The sequence below is a fragment of the Poecile atricapillus genome, chromosome 14 (assembly GCF_030490865.1).
Source record: "Poecile atricapillus isolate bPoeAtr1 chromosome 14, bPoeAtr1.hap1, whole genome shotgun sequence".
Taxonomy (NCBI): Eukaryota; Metazoa; Chordata; class Aves; order Passeriformes; family Paridae; genus Poecile; species Poecile atricapillus.
Genome location: NC_081262.1, coordinates 5032663 through 5055075, shown reverse-complemented (window position 1 = coordinate 5055075; position 22413 = coordinate 5032663). Strand labels below are relative to the sequence as shown.

Below are 22413 nucleotides of genomic sequence, written 5' to 3'. Positions count from 1 at the left end.
TGAACAGAAAGGTCTTCCAATGTGAGAGATATTCTTCTCAATTCTTTCTGACAGGCAAGGGATGGTAAATAGACAAAACAGAGTCAAGCTAGGCAGCAAACTTGTAAAAAGAATGACTCTGGTAATGTACAAGGACAGCATGCACATCAATGAATACTTACATAAATGTCTGCACCATAAAATCCATCCTGGTATACAACACTGCAAGGATGCACACACAAAGAAAAACATCCATATTAGTGCATTTCCACATGCAAATGCCACCAACCCCTGCACAGCTGAGGTTAGTCTCTCACAAGAACAGAGGGGAGGGGGAAGGAAGGCACTCTTCACATTGGTTAAGGAGGTTGGTAGTAATTATCAGAAGTAAGCCTGTACCAAATACATCATCTTATCGAGTATGCCAAATGCTCAGTCAAAGGAAGGCAAAGCATGGCAGGATTGGAAAAGACTTTTGATAAAGTTTAGGGGCTTCTTTCTTCCCCTATTTTTAGTTTTAAGACACCACATACTGACAGCATTTTTTGGTTTTTTTTCCCTATAAAAATCTTCAGTGGGCCAATCCAACAGCCAGTTTCAGTATCTTCAAAAATAGCTAAATCTTGAAGCGCTGCTTTCTTGTCCTGCAATTATGCTGACCCTCTGACATGAAGGGCTACTTCTCATTACTCAGATGGCAAACAAAACACAGCCTAAGTTGCAATGGTGAGAAGAGTGGGTGAAATAATTACACTAGTGGTGTTCTACCCACTGGGTCAAATCAATTCAGTCTACACACAGCTACTGCATTGTTGGCTTGATGTACCAATAGGGACAGCTGCCCTATTGAGAATTTCAGGGTGCTATTCCTATGAAAAAAAAAAAAATCAACTTTGCCTACTTGAGCATTTTACAGCTTTGGCAAACACACCAGTGGTTCTGTGCTCCCCTGTTTTGGTTGGTTGGATACATTACTACTTCTCTCAAAAAAATGTGGTAACGCTGCTGTTACCAGTTCACCCAGAGATGGTCTCATTTCAGCTAAGATCAATCATCAGTGTAAACAGTGAAAGATTCTAAACCCTTCAGGATAAATGACACAGTTTGACAAAGACAGCTTAAATGATTACACTAAATAAAACTGGAACTGCACAACAGTGGCCTAACACTTACACCCATTAGGTCATTCCTGCAATTTTACATCCATTTGGCAGTTCTGCAACTTGAAACGTGTATTTCCAATATTAGAACCAACCCAAGCTGTTTCAAGAGCTAAATATAAGAGCTAATAAAACAATAGGGTTTTTTGCAACAATATATTTAATTTAGGAATACTACTGTCTAGGAATAATAGTTATTACTAAGTTGCTAGCCTAAGCCATTTTTCAATTCCAACAAGATTTTTCATGCCAGAAATATAACTGATCTATCGAGGTCAATGACCAAACCCCACAGAGCTGAGCTGGTGTGTGTCTAAGCCAGAATCACTTGTGAAAATCATAAATATGCACACATGCACACAGCAACATGGGTAAAACCACACTGATGAGAAAAGCTTGCTATGGAATAATAACGGGTGAAAACTCAGCTCCACTTAAATCAGAGTGTCTGCTATTTGTTTCTGTAGGGTCAGACCTTTACTCACATATTTTTCTATTTATTATGTCTGCAGAGCAAAATTTGCAAAAGCTGGTCTACATTGGCAGCTTTCTACTTACACTGCAGTGTACCTTCATTTTGGTTTTGGTTTGGATACTCTGATTATTTAAAAACACTCCATGTTTTCCTTTACCTGTTTGCACATAAGAAATAAAGCATTCCACACGACTGTGAGGTAGGAGCACACAATCATGGACAGCATGGCAGGACTTGGATGAGATGACACACAAAGAAGACTGAGTTTACCAGAGATGAGGGCCCCACAGCCCCAACCCTCAGGTCCTCACATCCCTGTGTCACTCCTGCTGGAGATGGGGGAGAGTTGAGGAAGGTGGTTTAGGTCCTACCTCTGTTTATAACCATCTAACTGCACTTCAATGGGAAATTAAATTCATTTTTCAAGTCAAGTCTGTTTTGCCCATGATGGCAACTGGCACGAAATGTCCCTGTCTTTATCTCAACCCAAGAGTTTTTCCATCCTCCTTTGTTCCCCTGAGAGGGGGAAGGAGAGCACAGCTGGCTGTGGATCTGGCAGCCAGCCGAGGCCAGCCCATCACTGTACCTTCAACCATCCCACTCTCAATTGCTATTAAACATTGCTATTCAGAAAATAATGCTTTTGAGTGAGCATGTGTCAGAAAGGGAAGCTTTTTTCTTCCTCCTCTTGGTGATCTGTGGATACACAGCAAAGATGAATAGGGGCTGGTAAATTTTTCATTCCTAAGTGCAGCTGGTTGTAATCCTGGACAGGTTCATTCATCCACCCCAGTCTTCCTTCCAGTCACGTACAGACAGAAACTTATTTTGAGTTCTAAATGAAGCCACTTCATATACACTATGCTGAAAAATGTACCCATCACTAAAATGAGACATATATGCATAACTCCATCATTAGACACGGCCAATATTAAGATGAAGTGACAGAATCAGGCAAATGGGTATAACAGTCCCAAGCAGGACTTGCACTACAAAAAAAAATTAAAAATCAGCTGATTTTATCTTATTTCTTCCCCATGATCTTGTATTATGACAGTGATATTAAATAAAAACCCTTGTGCTTCTCCTGAAGTTTAAGGAAAAGTAATTCTTCACTCTTCCATAGATTTTTCAGAGGATGTTTCCTCTATTCAGAGTCCTTGTCATTTGTTGATTCCTGATTTCATCTTACCAGTAGAGTCAAATGCAACCTTCAGCAGAAGTACAAAGTGCAAACCACCAAGAACTAAGTTTTTCTTTCCTTTAGTATATAAATTTCCAAGGGTTTGTTTTCTTTTTGCTAATTTAGTTTAATTTTCTTGGTTTATCAATCTTTTTTCCTCTCTCTGAGGCACTATGCAGAAAACAAAGTGGATGTCTTGAGGCTGGGAAGGGACTGAAGGCATCACACAGGGACCCATCTTACAACAGCTCCTTTTACACCTTATATTAAAAAAAATTATCTTGGTAGACAGGTAGGTCCTGTGCTCCTTGTAAAACAACACAGGATTTCCAAGTAGCCACATTACTGAAATCTGAATTACTTTACCCAAGGAATGGATATGTTAATGCACTTCCTAGAGGCATTAAAAATAGCCAATTTTTTCAGTTGTATTATTATTTTATTGTGCTAAGGAAAACTCAGAGATGTGAGAAATCTTGATTTAGTAAGAAAATGTGCATCTAAATAATATCATGTGGCAATCATTTCCTGAAATTTTTATCTAAATAGGAAACTCTCTCCCCATCAAGTATTATACCGCTGAATTTCATGGGTTTAGCTCCTTTATTTTGGTCTCTGTGTCTTATAATCATTTTTTGTAACTATATTAACACAAACTCTTTACTAGTTTAGAGTCCACCTTTATAATATCTTGGAAGAACTACATCTGTCTTCATTATCATTTTTCTGTCCTCATCTTTCGAAAGGATTGAGTTGAATAATCTATCAATGACATAAACAGACAATCCTTGATTGCACAGGCCTTAGCTGAGAACGTTCCCAGCAGCTGAGCATCCAGAGCTCTCAGGCACACCCAGCCTGAGCCTCATCCACAGAGGGGATTCACGGGAACAGATGGGCATCACACCCTCGTTCTGATGCCTTAATTTTAGCTTTTATATTTTTCAGATCCTGTAGTGCATTAGTGTGGAACTCTGAACTCCATGCAGGGTGTTAGCAAGCTCTCTTCACATTTTGGTCAGACAAAACAATCCTTCCAGGCCTGAGAACGCAGGCCACCATCACTGCCTCAGGACCCCAGAGGTATAAACAAAAGTGAATCAGGGAGGAGAAGCAAACTGGGGGAATGTCACTTCATTACCTGAAGTTGTAATTGGACAATTAACTTCTGATATGCAAATGGACCAAACTTAGATCTGCCTGAAAAACTCATGACCCTCGTCCATGTTGGGTGCAGGCTCTGTGAGGTTTTGCACTGCCCAAAGAGCATCTGTTAGAGGCCTTTAATAAATAACTCCTTTATTCCATTCTCAGCATCAATTCCCTTCCTTGGCACAGCAATGCTCACCATTACCTCTCCAGCACAAGAACAAGAAAGCAGCTGAGGAACAGCAATTCTGTTTTCTGATTGCTGGGAGGGTCACCCTCACTGTCCTGCACTGCCAGCTCTGGGTCTGGAAATCACCTTTAATGGGAACCCTTTATCTAAGGCCTTCATGAGGCAAATGATAGAAGAGATGCAGCCACAGCCTTATTTAAACCAAAGACAGAATTAAAGCAACACTTTTCCATACTCTAATAACAGAGTTTTAAGTGCTGTAAACATAGAACTGAAACTCTTTAAGAGGCAGTTTCAACTTTTTAGAATGTTCTCTAATTCCAGTTTCAACAGTTTGTGCTATGGACAAGTTACATTATCTGCTTTGTAATATTGACTGAGAGCATTGCTGCAGAAAACAAAGCTGGCAGACATAAATCAATATATGCTGGCAAAAACCATTTTTTGTTCCAACAATTGCACTTATACACAGAGTCCAAAGTAAGAGGAAGTTTACATGAGCCCAAGGAAATTTAGTGGGAAAAACTCAACAACCGGAGAAGATGTAGTAGCTCACACTAATCTTAAATTTAGAATTCAGAATAAGGGTTGGAAAATAAAGCTGTATTTTCATTTTGAATCAGTTAGCAAGTAGCACTTGAGAATGTTTATTTTAACAAGAGGAGCAGTTTCTGAATGGTCTCTGATATTTCTCCTCCACACTCCCCGCAAATTCGCAATTCTATTTAGGGTTGGGTTTGGGGTTTTTTTAAACTGTTCTTTTCAAAGAGAAAAAAGCATATTGCTCTCCCCTGCTTTCCCAGGAAAGACAGCAGAGGAGGAGATACAGACTGAAAGCTAATTCTCTGTTAGCTTCATCAGAACTGAAAGCAGCAGAGAGGAAATGTGAAGACAAAGTCATCACACACTAAACTTGTGAAGAATTTGAAGCAAAGGATGCTGAAACAGAAAGGCTTCTCATTAGTATCGCTACTCCTGCTATCTACTACTGCTCTACTACCAGATATACTGTGACACCGGGTCTTCTTGACAACAGATTAAAGATCCCTTATTTCCCTCTCCTGCTGCACCATTTTGAGGTTAAGCTCCCCATGCAGTGCAGACTTCCAAACTCTAAATTTCAGCAATCAGTATTCTCACACAAACCAAACTTTACTCCCCCTTTCCATGTCAGGGGGTTTATGATATTATACATTAACTGTATCTAGTTATAAGTAAACTGAAATTCTCATATTTCATCAGAGAAGATGCCACAGATGCTAAAAGTGAAATACTTTCCATGAGCTAATAAACAAGATGCTATCTGAAGGAATTGTGAAATGTCTCTCTCAGAAGTGAAGGATCCATTAATTCCTGGGGTAGCAGCACGTATCTCATGAACAGTAATTCCATTTTTAAATGACACATTTTAAAGCACATGTGCTGTTCTTTGGTTTATAAGAAAACAATGGCTTTAAATATGGTTATAGCCAGCAATTTCCCTGGGACTTAGCAAAGCCAGCCTGCTGCTCCCCAGTAAGTGGGAGGCACAGCAGAAGACACCTTTCAGTAGGAACCACCATAACTCACCCTGCCTTATGACCACAAGATCTAGAGGCAGATCAAGATCTAAGGTTAATGAAATAAAAGAAAAGAAGGTAATTGCAATCTTCAGCTTTATACTTTGCAACTACATGTAAGTTCTTTCTTGAAAGGAAATATTTTTCTAACAAAACATTGGTGGTTTTTTAATAAATTTAAATTTATTTTTATAGCATATAAAATATACTATATTTATATATATAGTAAATACATAGTGAATATATAGTAAATATAAACTATGTAACTAATTATATAGCAAATTTATTATTAAATTTGTATCTGTCATTATAGAAAATGTGTCCTTTTTTTTTTTTTTCTTAATGACTGAAAATACTTTAGTATGAAACTGTTTGCTTGGCTGATAGGCTGGGCTCCTTCCTTGAGTGTAAAATAAGAAATTGCTACTAACTTAATTGCAAAACAGCATTCAAAACTAACTCCATTTTTCTTAACAACAAATGATATTCCAAGTTGTTTTCTCCCTTCTCTAAGCTGACTCATTCTCTGTGATCTCTTTATTATAATTTTCTCAGTAATTTTCTTGAGTTCTATTCATGTTGTGACCAAAAACAACATTCTCATAATTGATTTCCATTAATTAAGGATTTTTTTTCTGATGGAAATTCCTTATTTCTTCTTTGATGGGTCACAGGATAGAATAGGTGAGCAGAGAAGAAACAATCGCACAGAAATTCTTTGTTACACTCTTGTATCAGTGAAGATACCAACATGAGATCTAATATGCCAGGCCAAAGAAATTATGGGAAAATAAAGTTTTATTACCCCAGCTATGGATCAGTGCAACAGAGATATGTATAACTTCTGTACTGACCCATGAATTACAAAATGGGAAATTCAGAAAGCAGGGCCTTACTTTAAAGCACAGGTGAATAGAGAAAATTAAATATCTGAACTAAGACCTACAGGATTTAAGACAGAGCTTAGTAATTGAAAACTTTTGCAGTGTCAAATTATGTTTTCTGGCAAGGTGAGCCCGAGATTAGCAAGGGTTCCTCTCAGACAGCTGGAAGCCATCAGAGCAAGGAATGATGGCACCTGTGACCAGTGCAATGCACAAAGCCAGATTTGGCAGGAGCAGGAAGGGAATGAGCTTCAGGCAGCCTGTCAAACCACCCTGCAGAGGAGTGGGAGTGCTGAGCTGCCCTCCTGGAAACCAGTTCAGCTGGAGCACTGCTGGACCTGACTGCAAAACCTCTGCACTGACTGGCAACAGGAGCTCCCTGTGCTTACACATCTAACTCACTGCTGAAGTGGGTGGCAATCAGCAGTACAATTACATGAGCTACACTTGGAAATGGAGCTCTTGCTGCTGAGTCAGTGCACTAATTATAATAATGTGTATACCACACACGTATACACAGAGCACCCACATGTGGCCTCTTAAATTAAGGCAAATTTAAGTTTCTTGCTAGTCAGAAAGTATTTGCCCATTTTGGAAATACTAACTAAAAAGTGCTGTCCAATTCAAAAACTATCACATACAGCTGGTAATTGTTTTTGTATATACCTTTATGACTCTGTATTTAACTAGGGTGTGATGTTAATGACATCATGAAACTGAGTGGCCCACCCTGTTATCTCACTACATATTGCACTCTAGGTTCAAATTCAAGAATTTGTTTTCAAACAAGGTAGAGATGGAGACCCCACTTTCTTTGGATGCAGTATCTATCTGGTAGCTGAGGAATTCTGATTGAAATCTGAATGCAGGGCATTCTGAACTTGTTTCCATTTTTGCCATGTACAAATGCCTGGACTGACTCTAACTGGGAATATGACAACGGAAGGATAACTTTGGTGGGACACCATCAGAAAAGTGTCTTCCTCCAGTAGTGGTAATACTGTTTTGCTTAATAAACTACCGAAAACACTCAAATAAATCAATGGAATACACTTTTACAAAATAACCTGATACTGTGGCATCAATTTTACATTAGTTTTTAGAATATCTTATTTCTTCGAGATAATACCTGCCCAATGGGACGGAATGGTCAAACTGCCAATATAAATATATCCCTGAAAAGTCAGCCCAAAGGCTGACCAATGAGATTAGCAAATTTGTCTGAAAAAGGATGCTCCTTTTGGCTTTATGGAAGCAAGATTTACTGAGAAACTGTGGGAAGCAGTGCAGGGCACCCACCACCTACTGGAATAGAGCAGGGGACAGGGGCTGTGCTGGCAGCTCCTGCACGGGGGGACATCCCCAGTGGGAGCCAAGGAGCTGCTGAACAGGATTTCAGTGAGGGCAGGGAGAGAGAGAGAGAAAGAGAGAAAGAGAGAGAGAGAGAAGAAGAAAGAGAGAGAGAAAGAGAGAAAAAGAGAGATCACCTTCTCTCACTGCCTGTGCCAACCCTTCCTGACCCCTTCCCAGAAAGATCCAGCAGCTCTAGAGAGGCAGTGGCAAATCAAGTTTTTTATGACAAAATAATACTCTGGCCTAGGATCTCCTAAGTTTCCTAATTTTACAGATTTCCCAGTTTTTTAACAGCCGAAAATCTTTTCCTAATGTTATTAAGGGTTTTTAGTATTACCTGTCACACACAAAGCCTTCCTGTGTCAGGCTTTGCATAGTTACAGGAGAAATTGTTTATTCTTTCTTCCCCCCAAAAATATAGATAAAACCCAAACAATCTTCTGAAATAAAGAAGATTACAGAGTTTCTGTAAATTAATACTATGAGTTCCTCTTGTTTGTTCGTTAGTTTGCTATTTGGTTTTAGTAAATACAGCAAAATCTTAAGGCATTATTACACAAAACCCACGGTCCTGAGAGGAGCACCCCAGATTTCTACCATAGCAAAGATGGCAACTAGAAAAACTAAGCAAGCTGCAATAAAAAAAAAATATATATATATATATATATATGTATGCATTAAAAAAAAAAAAATACTGCACTAAGCCTTCAGATGCAGAGACAACTTTCAGCAGGCGATTTGAAGAAAAAGAAGTTAACTCGATCCAACCTCCTTAATAACCAGATGCTTGCAATCATCAAAAATATACCTTTAGCCGAAACAATCTCCCTGTTCCGGAGCCTTCCGTTTGCGGGAGCATTTACATAACAATATGTGACATCTGAAATGCTTAAGGCCACCAAGCATGGCAGTACAAATCACAGTCATTTTTCAAGGCGCTGTGCGAGGCGCGGGTGCCGGGCAGGCACGGCCCGCATGCGGCAGGACTGGGAACGGAGCCCGGGCTCCCGGGATGGATCCGTGCGGAGCCAGAGGAGAGGGAAGCAGAGCTCCTTACCCGCCGTAGGCTGGGATGGGAGGAGGGGGAGCCGCTGCTCGGAACGTGTTGTACACCGTGCGGCCTCGGCCTCGTAGGTGCGCACCCCGGTACGCGGCAGCTGCGGTGGCGGCTGGGTAGGGAAATCCTGGCACTGCGGAGGGGAGGAAAACACAGCGGTTAGTGGGGAATGTCCTCATTCTGGAGCAAACAGTGCGGTGTGATGGGGTAAAAGCTGGCCTGGAGCTGGAGCAGGGAGTCGCCAGAGGGTTTTAAGTGATGTTTTCACACCAATCTCTGTGGGCAAAGCGGGAATTTGGATGGATATCGGCTCTGAGCTCCTCAGCAGACACTGAGCGCTGGCTGCTGCAGCCAACACCGCTACCAGGAGACTCCCCAGGCCCGAGTTCAGGCTCAAGTTTATCATGTCAGAGATATTTGCATCACATTATTGGATCTGTCTTCTAAAGTCAGCCCTGTTTTGAGTGGGGTGAGACATGAGAGACTCAGGTGACCTCAAGTCATCTAAATTACCCAGTGACTTTGCCAATTGAACAGAGCTTTGCTTTTCTTCCAGAGCTAATTATTGACCAGCTCTTAACTGTGTAATAATGAAAGAGATTTTCCTCTCTTTTCTCATTCTTTTTGGGGTTGCACCATGTATAGAACAGTACTTTTGAGTCCCTCAAAGGCAATAGTTGTATACCTTAGGATTACATCTGAATCCACATAATATCCAGACCAAACAGAAATAACTTTATCATATAACAAAAAAATTAACTCAGACATTTCTATATTGTTATTGGAACTGTGAAAATTAATTACCATTCCATGTGAGACTTAAAATATTTTAATCAGAAATTGAACAGTAATACAGTATTAGAGGCTTTCCTTCTGTAAAACTTCTCTTGATAACTTTTTAATTGAAAAAATAATAATAAACCCCCAAAACAACTCACGAAATTTCCCACTTTGCTTTCTCTGCCAGTTTTTTAAGCAGTGTTTCATTACTTCATTTCTCCTTTGTACATATATTGAGTGTCAATGTTAGAACATGTATTTCATGAATGAATTAATCAGTGAGACAGATGAAATCAAACCCAGCTCTGTTGGCAGTCAGGTTACATCAGTTGTGCTTCACTGTGTTGAATTTTTTTTTTTTTTCAGTATGTAAATAAAGAAATAAAACAAATATTGCTTAGCAAAACCGTAATAAAAAGCAAGCAAATGGAAATACTGATATATAAAAAATTTCAAATCTGAAATAGGAACTGATTTCAATCCTCAATTAGCATCAAATTTTAAAAGAAGCCTTGAATTTGAAAAAAAAAGAAAAAAAATCATAACTTTAGGCCTTGCTATCTGAACATGTGAAGGCAAATACTGTAATTATGCTGATTTCTCTATTACTGCCTTACTGCTGTGGCTTGAGGGATTTTTTAGGTCCTTCTCTCTGACAGAAAGGTTACACAGTAATTCTGCAAAGATTTACATGCCTATGATACAACACAAACCAACCTTATGGCAATGCAAATAAATTAGAACTGTCTTAGAAAGTGCAAATACCATATTTTATAAGGACAATAAAAGGAATGTGTCAGAATCAGAAAGATGAACATGCAGATCTTGATATTCTCTTGATAACTTTGCAAGCAACTGCATTTAAGAAGTCTTAAGGTAATTTCTTTTAAAGGAAAAACAACATACACATCTTGTATGTGAAATATGGATTCTGCAAGTACTTTTGCATATTCAACAAGATTGAGTACTGAGCAGTGTAAATAGAGTAGTGACAAAATTATGGCCTGTTGGAATCATGTAACTTCTGCCCTTTCCCCTTCCAAGTATACAACCTTGGATAAAAATTCATACAATATGCAGAGGAAAATGCAGAAGATAGTTTTACAAAATGTTCAAAGAACTACAGATCTGCCATTCTCTTTCCATTCCACACCCCCTCCAGTCTTAGAGCTTTTCTTTCTTCATCCAGCTTTTGCTCCTTTCCAGTTACAGGCTTGGACTGGATGGAGAACTGATTTAATCCAGTGCAGGTAACACTTAACACTTAACTCTAACACTCTTTGTGTAAGAGTGATGTTCTGTTCTGCCTGCCTCGGAAAAATCACCTCTTCCCAACTAATAGGCATTTCTAGAAGTAAGTTTCTCTGATAAACTGATTGTTAATTTGTTAATTTAAAAAAAAAAAAAAAAAAAAAGCAACTAACTAAATAAAAAAACAAACCAAACCATACCACATGAGCACACACCAGTGCTCAGAAGAGTTTGCTTAAGGAAATGGGTAGAAATGGATTTGACAAAATGGCCAGGAAAAACTGACATCTGAAATGGTGGACATGTTAAATTATAACATGTATCCTTTAGAGACACTCAAACTGCCAAAATTAAGAGAAATTTCACTGACCTACATAGCAATTATTCTTCACTTTCATCTGTTGTTTTCTATATATTGATAGAAAACACTCTTTCACAAGCACAAAAGTGATAGAGAAAATCCAGCTAACTCAAGAACATCCTAAACTCCAGCAATGTAAAATATCCAACACCATTGTGGGCTGGCAAGACATGGTCTGGAAAGTCCTGCCCAGAGATCTGTTCCAGTAATTAATTCTTTGTAATGAACATCTACATTTGGCAATATTTACAGCACTTTTTCCTTTAGAGTCCTAAGCAATAAATTAAAATTAACTGGAATTGTTGGGAGACACTGAGGAAATGGCTCTGTGAAAGAATGAACCCTCAGTGTAGTTTGTGAACATTTCTTCCTTTGAATTGCATCATTCAACCCAGCTTTCACACAGACATATTAAGAAACATGTTTTGCAACAATTGAGCATTTATCCTAAATTCCCTTTATTGCTCATGGCAGTCACACCTTGGAAAGAATTACAGGGAGGGCCACTGACCTCAAATCTCTGACAGTGAAAGCTTTCCACAAAGAAATGTCACTGGAAAAGCAGAATGTCCCTTCAATGAATGAGTCAAAAATAACTTTTTCTTTTTTTTTTTTAATTACATTTTATGGGAAAGAAGGCTTCCTCCTAATGAAAGAGGAGAAAAAGGAAGAAGCCAGAGATAGCAGGGAGAGTCACTTAGCCCATAAGAGTTTACCAAATCCAAAACCTGTAAGGGAAGCTCAGCAGTCATGGGAGATGTTAAGACAAGATAATGATTTTTTTGTTATTTTCAAAGGATCTGCAACACAAATGATGAGTTTGAATGAGAAGCCTGAAGTAATGTAAATGTTTTGCTATGCTTGCCTTGCATTGCTCTCTTAATAAAGTCACGGAGTATAAAATGTCTAAAGCAAAGCACTAACAAACTGAAGATGCAATTAGTGGAAGGCAGAGCAGTGAGGTGTAGTTCTGTCAGGAACAGGATCAGTCATGATGGAAAATAAACATGGGGCCAAGAGTGGCATTGCTGGGCCTTACAATCAAGTGAGGTCTAACAGCTGAGTTTATTCATAGCAGAATAATAGCCATCCCAAAAATTGATTTGGGTCCATGTGAAAATCAGAGTATCTGAAAACACACTTTCTATTGTCAGGTACTAATATTTGAGATTGAGATTAGAGGTAAAATAATCAACAGGTTTTGTAGCCCTGGATTGGAGTTCAGAAAAAAACCACATAATGCTCCTTGAGCCCAGCTGAGAAATCAGATGGGTAGGAGGAATATGTAATAACCACAGAACTTGTTTTGCTACCAATGTTTTAATATCCTCACCCCAAAATAACCAGCAGAACTGGCAGCATTAGAACACAACTGAAGAATGGACTTCATAAAAAGAATTTTATGAAAAGGGCTGTCCCATCAGGAAATATTAAATGCTATTAGGCAGTCCCAAAAGTAATGAAGAGAGTAGCCAGGAGGGGTAGAGGTTTTAATGACTTACAGTTTGTAGGTCAACCTTCCTCAGTGCCTCAGTGCCCAGCTGCTGAAACTTGTCAGTGAAAATTCTATTATAATGGGGCTGAAAATGTGTTTGACTCTCAGCAGGGAAGCATCTGAGGCCGCTTCTAAGCAAAAGTAGCTTAAATTCATCAAAGTAATTTGATGACTGGAATTCTTCTGATCTGTGACTGAGAAAAGGCAGATTTCTCCAAAGGCACATTGATGATAGGAAGTGGTAACACGAGGTTATAAAAAGAAATACTTTTCTAAGGACAATATATAATCAAACATTAAGCCACAGAAAACAATTTACATGTTCATCTATTGGCCCCATCCATTCTGTAGATATTCAGTTGGCTATTCAAATATGAATGAGATTACAACCACAAAACTCAGCTCCTACAGTCATTCAGCAATTTTAATTTTTCAAGTTAAAAAAATTAGAGTATAAATAATATGCTGTAGAAATCCTTGGCTTTGCTTAATATAATTACCCAAAAACATACAAATCATCTTGTGCAGCCTAAATAAAATTGTTTTAAGAATAGTACACTGATAAGATTCCTCCTTTAAACTTGTTTGTTCTATTTTTATACTTAGGGAGATACAATTTTAAAAAGTTATTATTACAATGAGGATTGTCTACAAAGTTTTCTCTTCTTACACTTTGTAAACTTGGAATCACTGTCACTTCAGTGAACTTCAGTTTAGATCTCAAACATAAAATATGGCCAGCAAATTGCCACATTTAACCAAATAAAAAGGCCTTTGGAATTAACAGGATTCATGGTAGTATATCAGCAAAATTTAAATAACTAATGATTTTATAGAAAAAGCAAATATGAGCATAAGGAAGAAAAACTTAATCTTTGAGATCACAGATGAAATTTAATTAAATCTTAATTTTTCCCAGAAGACACAATATAAGCATTTGTTTTACTATTTTTTATTAAAAGAACATGACAGGGAGGTGCACTTTGTAGGCACCACATCTCAACAGAGGCCTGGCAAAACAAAGACTGAAGGAACAATGAAAAGCTTGAGTTCCCAAAAAGAGGAATATAACCTGGCAAAAAATACTTAAGGGTTATAGACTGTGTATTAAAGTTTTAAAGCATTGGGATAGATGAAAGAGCAGCAGATGCAAAAGACAACAGGGGGCAGATTTTGTATCAAAGCCATAAAAATATACAGCCACTTTAATGGGCAATTATTCTTCACATTTGTGCTGCGGTTTGAATTTGTATGAGGGTGCCATATGCCCCAAGAAAGGTGTGCCATCAAAATGGATGAGCAGATCTACCTCTCATCACTCCTAATCTCTCCTCCTCCGCACAGAGTAGCAGGTCATCTGCCACCAAGAGTTTGCAAATGTTTTATGGTGAAGAATTTTAATGTTACGTCGTGTTTGCATCGGTTTATGGCTAATTTACTGCGGCACAGTTCAACTGCTGGAAAGACAGGGAGACACATCTACATTATTCCCATAGTTCAGGAGGATCCCCGTTGAGGAAACACAATAAATTAAAAAACAAAGAGATATAATGGGTAGCATGCTGAGAAAGGCTAAGCAGAATAATCTATATGATATTATCTGAGATTTCAGGAACAGAATCAGCAGCTTATCCCAATGTGTGCTGTGTTTTCCCTTCACTGGAATAGTAATAAGTACTATTAAGTGGCATTCTTTGAAAGAATTATAAACACTGTGCTAAAGAGGATTTGTGCATTTAAATACACAGGCCAAAGCACACTGCAAGCAAAATGTAAGCTCTGTTAATACAGATTTTAACATGAAAAGGCATTTATATATAAATATATGTACATACACACACTTCAAATTCAGGGTAAAAAAAAAAATCTTTAGAAAGTTCACAGTGTTTAAAATTACAGGCTGAAAATACATTTCTTCACCTGCCAGTGTTGTGAGATGATTTTCCCTGGGATCTAGCTGTGAATTAACTGCATTCAAAGGAAATTTCCCATATACACCAGACACAGTCACAACTGGTCATTTCTATTTCTTTCTTTCACAAGCTATTTATTTTTTGAACCATTCTAAAAATTATAGACCAATTATTTCCTCACTATTGTAAAAATATACATGCCAGTATTATACACTGTTGTTTAGGAATGAATAAATCTGTATTTAGGAGAAACCCCTACTTATAGGACATTCTCATTTGAAATGCATTAAAAAGGAAAACAAAAATCTCTAATTAATGTACAAGTCTAATCACCATTCTCCACATGGAAGAGTAATTTTTCACTGTTCATTTGCTCAGTGTAATCTCAAAACTGACATAACAGAAAAGCAATGGCCTATAAATCTGCTCTCATTTGTTTCTTTAATATTCATATTCCATTGAACTACAGCTGCTTGTTGCTGCAGTCTATTACAACATGCAAAACTGTCGATAAAAATATTATGAAAGGCAAGATGTGTTTCTTCATGGCTCTGTGTGCCATTTATTTGGAAAAAAATAACAACAAATGACTCATGGATTGTCCCTTAGTTTGCTGCACGCTGGGCGATTAGTGATTAATTACCTTGCTGCAAATTGACATGGCACAAGGAAATTGACACAGCTCTGATTAATTAACTTTTTTATGCAAGACAGTTACTTACAAAACACTGCACACTGTAATTGAATCCCTTTACACAACACTACTGCATTAAGTTTCCTGTCAAATCCAAATTAGCACCAAATTTCACATAAATGTGGTGAAACTTTCTATACTGATGTACATGTAAATATTTCTGGAAAGGGGATAGGCAACTACTTTAAAACACTCTTTTCAAATATTTCATCCTCAGACATGGGAAGAATCAGATTTTGAAATTATTCCATACCAAACTATAATCAAATGCACACAAAAAACCACATAAACTAAATACTTCAGTAAAAGCAACCTACTATTTATTCCTATGTTAAATTATAGCAAGACACTTAACTGTTCAAACAAAGCTTTTCATTTGGTTATCTTAAAGCTGCTTTCATATCTAATTGATCTATTATTTCAATGACTTCCACATACTGACTTTGTAATTATTTTAAGTCCAGATGGAATTATTCTTTTTGTTCCATCTCTTCTCATGTACCAATAAACAATCCTTTTCCCTGTATATTGCTACCATGCTATGCCATTAATTTATAACCACCTGAGCAAATCCTTGATGCCCAATCCTGGAAGCTGTCACACCTTCCTGCCTGAGCCTTTTCCATGTGAGGGTGCCTGGTCACTGGCACAGCTGCCCAGAGGGGCTGCAGGTTCTCCATCCATCCTTGGAGATGTTCACAAGCTGTCTGTGGTCCTGGAGAGCCTGCTGGAGCAGGGGTGGACAGGATGTTCTCCAGAGCTCCTTCCAACCTCAGCCACTCAGATTTGGCCATTTTGTGATTCTGTGGTTATCAGAAATTCCCTTATACCTCACCCTTCTTTAACTGGATTGCATATGCAGCCACCTGACATCACCCTAGGACGTCAAGGGGTTTCCAAGAACAAGCAAAAGGAAATGGAGGACATGGAAGGAATGGGTAAGATGACTGAGAACTCTTTTTGAAAAGCTATGTAATGACACCAACCTACACCTTTGAATTAAAAAAAAAAAAAAAGCTATAATTGGTAGTGAAATTACTTAGGATGTACTTAAAATCAAAATGAGAGTACTGCATAGCTGAAATTGCAAATAGTTGAGGTACAAAGAACAGTTGGCTTTTAACAAAGGAAACAACTAAAAAAGAAGGAAAAGCTCAGGAGGCGAAAAAGCACCCAGGCCATAAAGGAAAAGAAACAGTAGAGATCAGAGAAGACACATTTGATCTTAAATTAAAGAACAATCTTCAAATATAGATGATCAAAGTGATCAATATCTTGTCTGGTGTTCCCAGTTATTGGACAGATACAAGTTTCAAGCAAATGGAAGAAATCCCCCGTGTCTAACAAAGCACCATTTCCAAGACAAAGGAAAAAGACCATGGTTGGGAAAAGCTGGAAGAAGAGCAGCACTGCTATAAAGAGATGACAAAATTTAGTAATTTGAGTGGTTATGAAAGTCAATTATATAGTGACAAGAAATACTGTTTAGATGACACAAGGATTCCTAAAGCTCAACAGAATTATTAAACTGTAAAAAGAGCACTGTCAGAATGCACTGGGAACAATTTAGGCAGGAAGTAATAGAGGAAAAACCCAGCTGTTAACCTAATCCAAACCATAAAGGAAAAATTGTCAAAACAAAGAATTGCACCTGCAAAGACATACTGATACTAAAAATGTTAATTCTTAAAAAGCACTTACTATCTGTTAAATTTAGGTTGAATTTTGTTGTACACAGAACTGTTCAAAGAGCCATGATTCAATAACAACCATCACAAAATAGAGGTGTGCCTTTATTTGAAACCAAATCTTGCAGACTAAGCTGAAAAGCACAAAATAAGGAGTTTGCTGTGTGACAGACAGTGTGATTTGAGATGTACAGCCAACACTGTGGGTACTAAAAAAGAGTGACCCAGCAGAGGTTACAGGATGCAGAGCCAGGGAAGGTGGCAGCCAGGACTGTGCACAAAGAAGTCTGATGTGCAGTTGCATCACAGAACATGATGCAAGATAATACTGAGTGCAATTCTCACTATCTAAATTCCATGTACATAGTAAAAGTAACTAGGACATGTAATTCTCACTGTTTAGCTGCAATCTGAAAGGAGTGAGTCCAAAGAGTCCTATTGCCCTAAATCACAGGTTTGTCACCACTGCTGCCAGTGGCCAAGTGCTGTGTGTCCACCAACAGCAGAACACCAAGGGAAGGCACCCAAGTTCCCAACTGCCCTTGGCCACACACAATTTTTATTATTTGAACTAAAGCACAGAGACATTCTCCACTATTTACTATCTTTCCAGCTATCTCCTACTACCCACATGTAGGGTCTAAATGTGTTTTATGTATAAATGGGAACGATCCTCCAGTAACACAAATCAGGATGTGTCTCTCTTTCCCAAATTCCTGTTCCAGCACTAAACAGATCAACAGAAGAATGAGGGTGAAGCCCTTAAAAACACATTTGTGGGAGTGAAATGAAAGCCACGTTTACAGATTTTGGATGCACACAATGGATTTTAGGGATGACTTAAAGGTCACCATTTAAAATATAGATGGGCATAGGTAAAATGAGAGTTATCCTGAAAATAGTTGCAGAAAGACAATGTATACTGATACAGAACATCAAAAATGCTGTAGGAGCAATTTCAGGCAACACTAAAAAAAAACCCCAAAAAACAAAAAACAAACAAAGAGGGTGACTTTACATTTAAAAAGAGGGCGATATGTAAAACTATAATGCAATGCATATGAATACAGTTTTAATTAATCATTTAAATTTTGTATTATATTTATCTTACTTGAAAATCAGTGGTGTTATCCTGCATCGCAGCAAGGCCCAACACAACGGGACAGAACAGAGCTAAAAAACCTTCTGAAGACATTTCAACATGAGATGACATCAACATTTCTCTACACTTCCATACCTTGGGGAGGGAATTATGGAAAGCCATTCCCTTCCTACTTAGTATTGGTATCTTCTTTATTTAAGCTTTCACTTAAAGCTACTGTATTTAACATCCAAAAGGGAAGGGCAATTAGCACATTTTTTCCTGATTACTATGGGGAGATTCTTTTCATAAATAAAGGGAATTAATTCAGGAAGTACATCAAAAGATAGTTTGACCCCTAAATGTTCAGTAATAAGGTTTTTGTAGCCTGGAAATCATGTATGGGATTGCTCTTCTCAGATGTACAGACATTTCTCTTTGGCAGGATTTTTGCACCCTTAGTCAGGAACTGAAGCCCTACAATAGTTAATTTGGCTAATTAATGGCCCAGTCACAGCCTCCTTTGCAGGGGTGCTCTACCTGTTTCCTACAAAGCAATAAGGTGTAAGTACAATGCACTGATAAGTGATGAAGTGACATCCCATTCCAATTTAGCTCAAGAGAAAACAGACCTATCAAAATTTTAATTTGCAGAACCTTTCTACATTCAATTCAGAAGTACTGAAGATCTGGCAAATTATTTTTACCACATGAATACTCATTTTTAAACTGTTCCTGACCCATATTCTAATTCCAAATGGGAAGCCTACCAAACAGTTAAATGAAGAAAAACTACAACAATAAAATCAGAACAAATTATTCATTGATATCATTGCAATATATGTAGATTTGGATTGAATGAGGTCAGTGATGACTGACACAAAACCCAGAGAAGGATTCACCAAGTGCCAGGAGCACCTACCCTTCAGCTGCCTGGAGTGGCACAAACTGCCATCATTACAATATAATTTTCAGGTAATTGCAATGTGCAACAGATTAAACCTGACAAAATCAACAGAATCAAGATTTCCAAACCAAATGCTTCACCTAATGATTTGGCTCAGAAGCGCACTCTGAATCACCTTTTGAAAATTTCTATTTTCCCTGGGTAATTTTGTTGGTATTGAAAATATCCCAGAACATAATAGAAATGCCAAAGGTCTTCCTTCAATCCATTAGTAACGCCACAGGAAAATAAAACCTGGAATGTCTTCACTGAAACAAGCAACATGAAAATAGTTTCATACAGCATTTTTTAGGTGGTTTACTAAAATTCATAAGCCAAGTAACCTATCTCTAAAGCAAGGACATATAGCATAGACGGGCTTGACTTAATTTTCATTTCTGTAGCACCATGAGTCCTCAAACACACTAAATCCTACTATTGGGTGTGCTTTTTATAAATAAAAAATGTATATTTATGATTTTCCCCATTTATTCTATAAGTAAGATTCTGAACCATCACCATCTATAAATTAAAACAAAACACCCACAGGAAAAAAAACCACTTTTTATAACTAGGACATATGTCTGCTATATGTAAGTGCTAATATTTTCAACAGAGAACAAAATTCCAACATCATGTAATTAATACTTTATGCTTGTGCCATAGATTCTCCTTCTCTCTTTGCACATCATGCATGGAATAAGAAGAATATTGGGATAATTTTGGGACATTTCTAATGTCTGCTCTGAAGGAATGAAGCTGAAGTGTTTTCCTGATTTGTTTAAAAAAAAACCCCACAAACTTTAGCATTAGAAATACTTCTTGTCAAAAATATTACAGGACCAAAGGTTTCCAGGGAATTTTCCAAAAGAACTGCCTTCCCACCTTTCAAAAACATCTCATCTTTGCCTTGTTGTTGCCTGGTCGCTCATAAGCCAAAATCCCAGGGCAACATAGTTTATTGTTTTAATATCTGTCTGACGCAAAGCAAAAGTATCCTCTGGTGAGTGCTTATCTGTCATATGTACTTCTGTGAAAGGAATATCAAGATAAATAAGATGTTCTAGGCCATATCATGGGATTATGAGCTTGGCACTGACTGAATTCTGTTTAAAAATAGTTGAAACAATAAATAAAAAATAAAAGAAAAAAAAAATCCGCACTGATATTTTGAGGATATTTTGGGCTTGAAGAGCATTGGGTTTTAAATATTTTAATTATAGGGGGTTTATGCTATTTTAGTATGAATATAAAATGAACACTCAAGTCCATAAATGGGACAAACAAGATGAGAAGAAATAATATTCATAATTTAAACAGTTAAAACAATAAAATTCTATTCTAATGGTACAATGGACTGTGAACTTACTTAGTATTAATTAAACTCAATGTAATGGCATTTTCTATATTGAAATGAATAACCAGTGATCTGGAAATTCATTTAGACCATTAGGTTAATTACAGAAACCGATGGAAGTTTTATCAGACAATTACAATTAAAGAACACGAACAATGTGGGACAGATTTATAAGCATTTGTACCACCTCAATCATTTTTGCTGAATTCCACCACTGCTTCTTCCAAAACTGTAATCAATATATCAATTAAAAAATGGGCCATCAACTTCATTTGCCCTTGAGTATGATAAAATAAAACGAATTAATATCGGATTTTGCATTTTCATATTTTTCTTCTTTTAATTCTATCACTTGATTGCAGTATGAAAGATTTATTTAGGAGCTGATAAGCAGGCTCACTGAAGATGAAACAACTCTAACATTTAGGAATTCTAAGCCAAAATTGACTTCAGTTTAAAATGTACTTACTGAAGTCAAGGCAAAATTCTCTTTTATGGGCATGCTAAACATTTGGGAAATAGAAGTATTCATCTGCACATCGTTCTGAACAAAGGCCTGGAGAAACTTCAGATATTTTACCATATATGTGAGCTACCCATGTAGCTAACAGTGAGCTATCCCTTCCATTGTGCTCAGAAAAATCCACTAGTAGCTACACACACAATAACTTGAGTATCTTAATGCTTACTTGGAGCTAAAATAAAACCTAAAAGTTTCAGAGATCAAAGCGCTGATTTAGAGAGTAAAAAAATATTTAGCTGCCTTTGAACTTCCCTGTGAATTTTAAATTCCATCTCTCTCCTGGTGGCCTCCAGGGGCCTGGCTGGCACAGCTGGACGTGGCTGAGGGATGGGATGCACAGCTTGAGGCTGCTGCCCCACCACCCCAGCCAGGGCTGGCTGAGCCCAGGGCTGCTGGGAGCCAGCCCAGAGCACAAGGATTTCTACTGGAAACACATCTCCTCTTCCTCACCCTGCCAAGGGACAGGGACCTTATCAGGGCACAGAGCCAGGCATGTGCTGGGAAGAGAAGGAACAACAAACATGACTTGCAACAAGAGAGGTTTCCACTGCCAGGACATTGGAATGGATGACCCCATAAAATCGTGCAATCTCCATCCTTAGAGGTGCTCTGGCACAACCTGGTCCTTCCAACCTGAATTATTTTGCAATTCTGCAACTTCGTATCTTCCTTCTTCCCCATGCTTTGGCTCTGATAAACTTCTACTTCATTCACGTTTTCAGACACTTCTGTTATAGAAAAATGGGGGGAAATAGGCACAACACAGTTTTTAAAAGTTCTTGCATAAATTCAGATTTGTATTTTTGCCTTTTTGAACCATACATACCCAGCTGTGTTACTGTCCTTGGCAGAAAACTGATACACACATTCAGGGACAAAATTTTTTTTCTTCTTTTGAATCTTCCTTTTGTCCATCAGTGTCTTAATATTCTCATGCATCCTACTCATATGTGGCTTCAGTTTGGAAAAGTTCCAGAACTACTCTTGACACATTTCTTATTTACCAGTAGATACAAATTTCTTCAGGATTTTAAAATTCTCTGTGGAAGCAACTATTCTAAAGAAGTGTGAGTAAAAAGAGACCATCAGTTATGTGCAGCCAAGCTGTTTCATTTACTTTCAGTGAGATATCCTGGGCTCTAGGAAGATTCCAGTGAGTGCTGACTCACTGGGATTTGGTGAACTCCAATCATTCCTGGCTGGATATAACTCCTTCCAATACTTGTCTGCATTACGGCAATGATGAAGGATTTAATGAAATCTGTTGCATCAGTTCTGCCCTGGAGATGCCAATCCTGTGGGAATCTGCAGCAGCCAAGGTTTCCTGCCTGGATT

The 22413-nt window shown here is 37.9% G+C and overlaps 1 protein-coding gene across 11 annotated transcripts in view; it reads right to left on the bottom strand.

The window, feature by feature from the left end:
• The window catches only part of RBFOX1 (RNA binding fox-1 homolog 1), a 788876-nt gene that overhangs the window by 38895 nt on the left and 727568 nt on the right, over positions 1–22413 (bottom strand). For all 11 annotated transcript variants that reach the window (XM_058849299.1, XM_058849301.1, XM_058849302.1 and 8 more), the window contains 2 exons: positions 8990–9122; positions 162–201 (listed from right to left, as the gene is read on the bottom strand). In XM_058849299.1, the coding sequence (XP_058705282.1) occupies positions 162–201; positions 8990–9122 (173 nt within the window). The remainder of the gene's footprint in view (positions 1–161; positions 202–8989; positions 9123–22413) is intronic.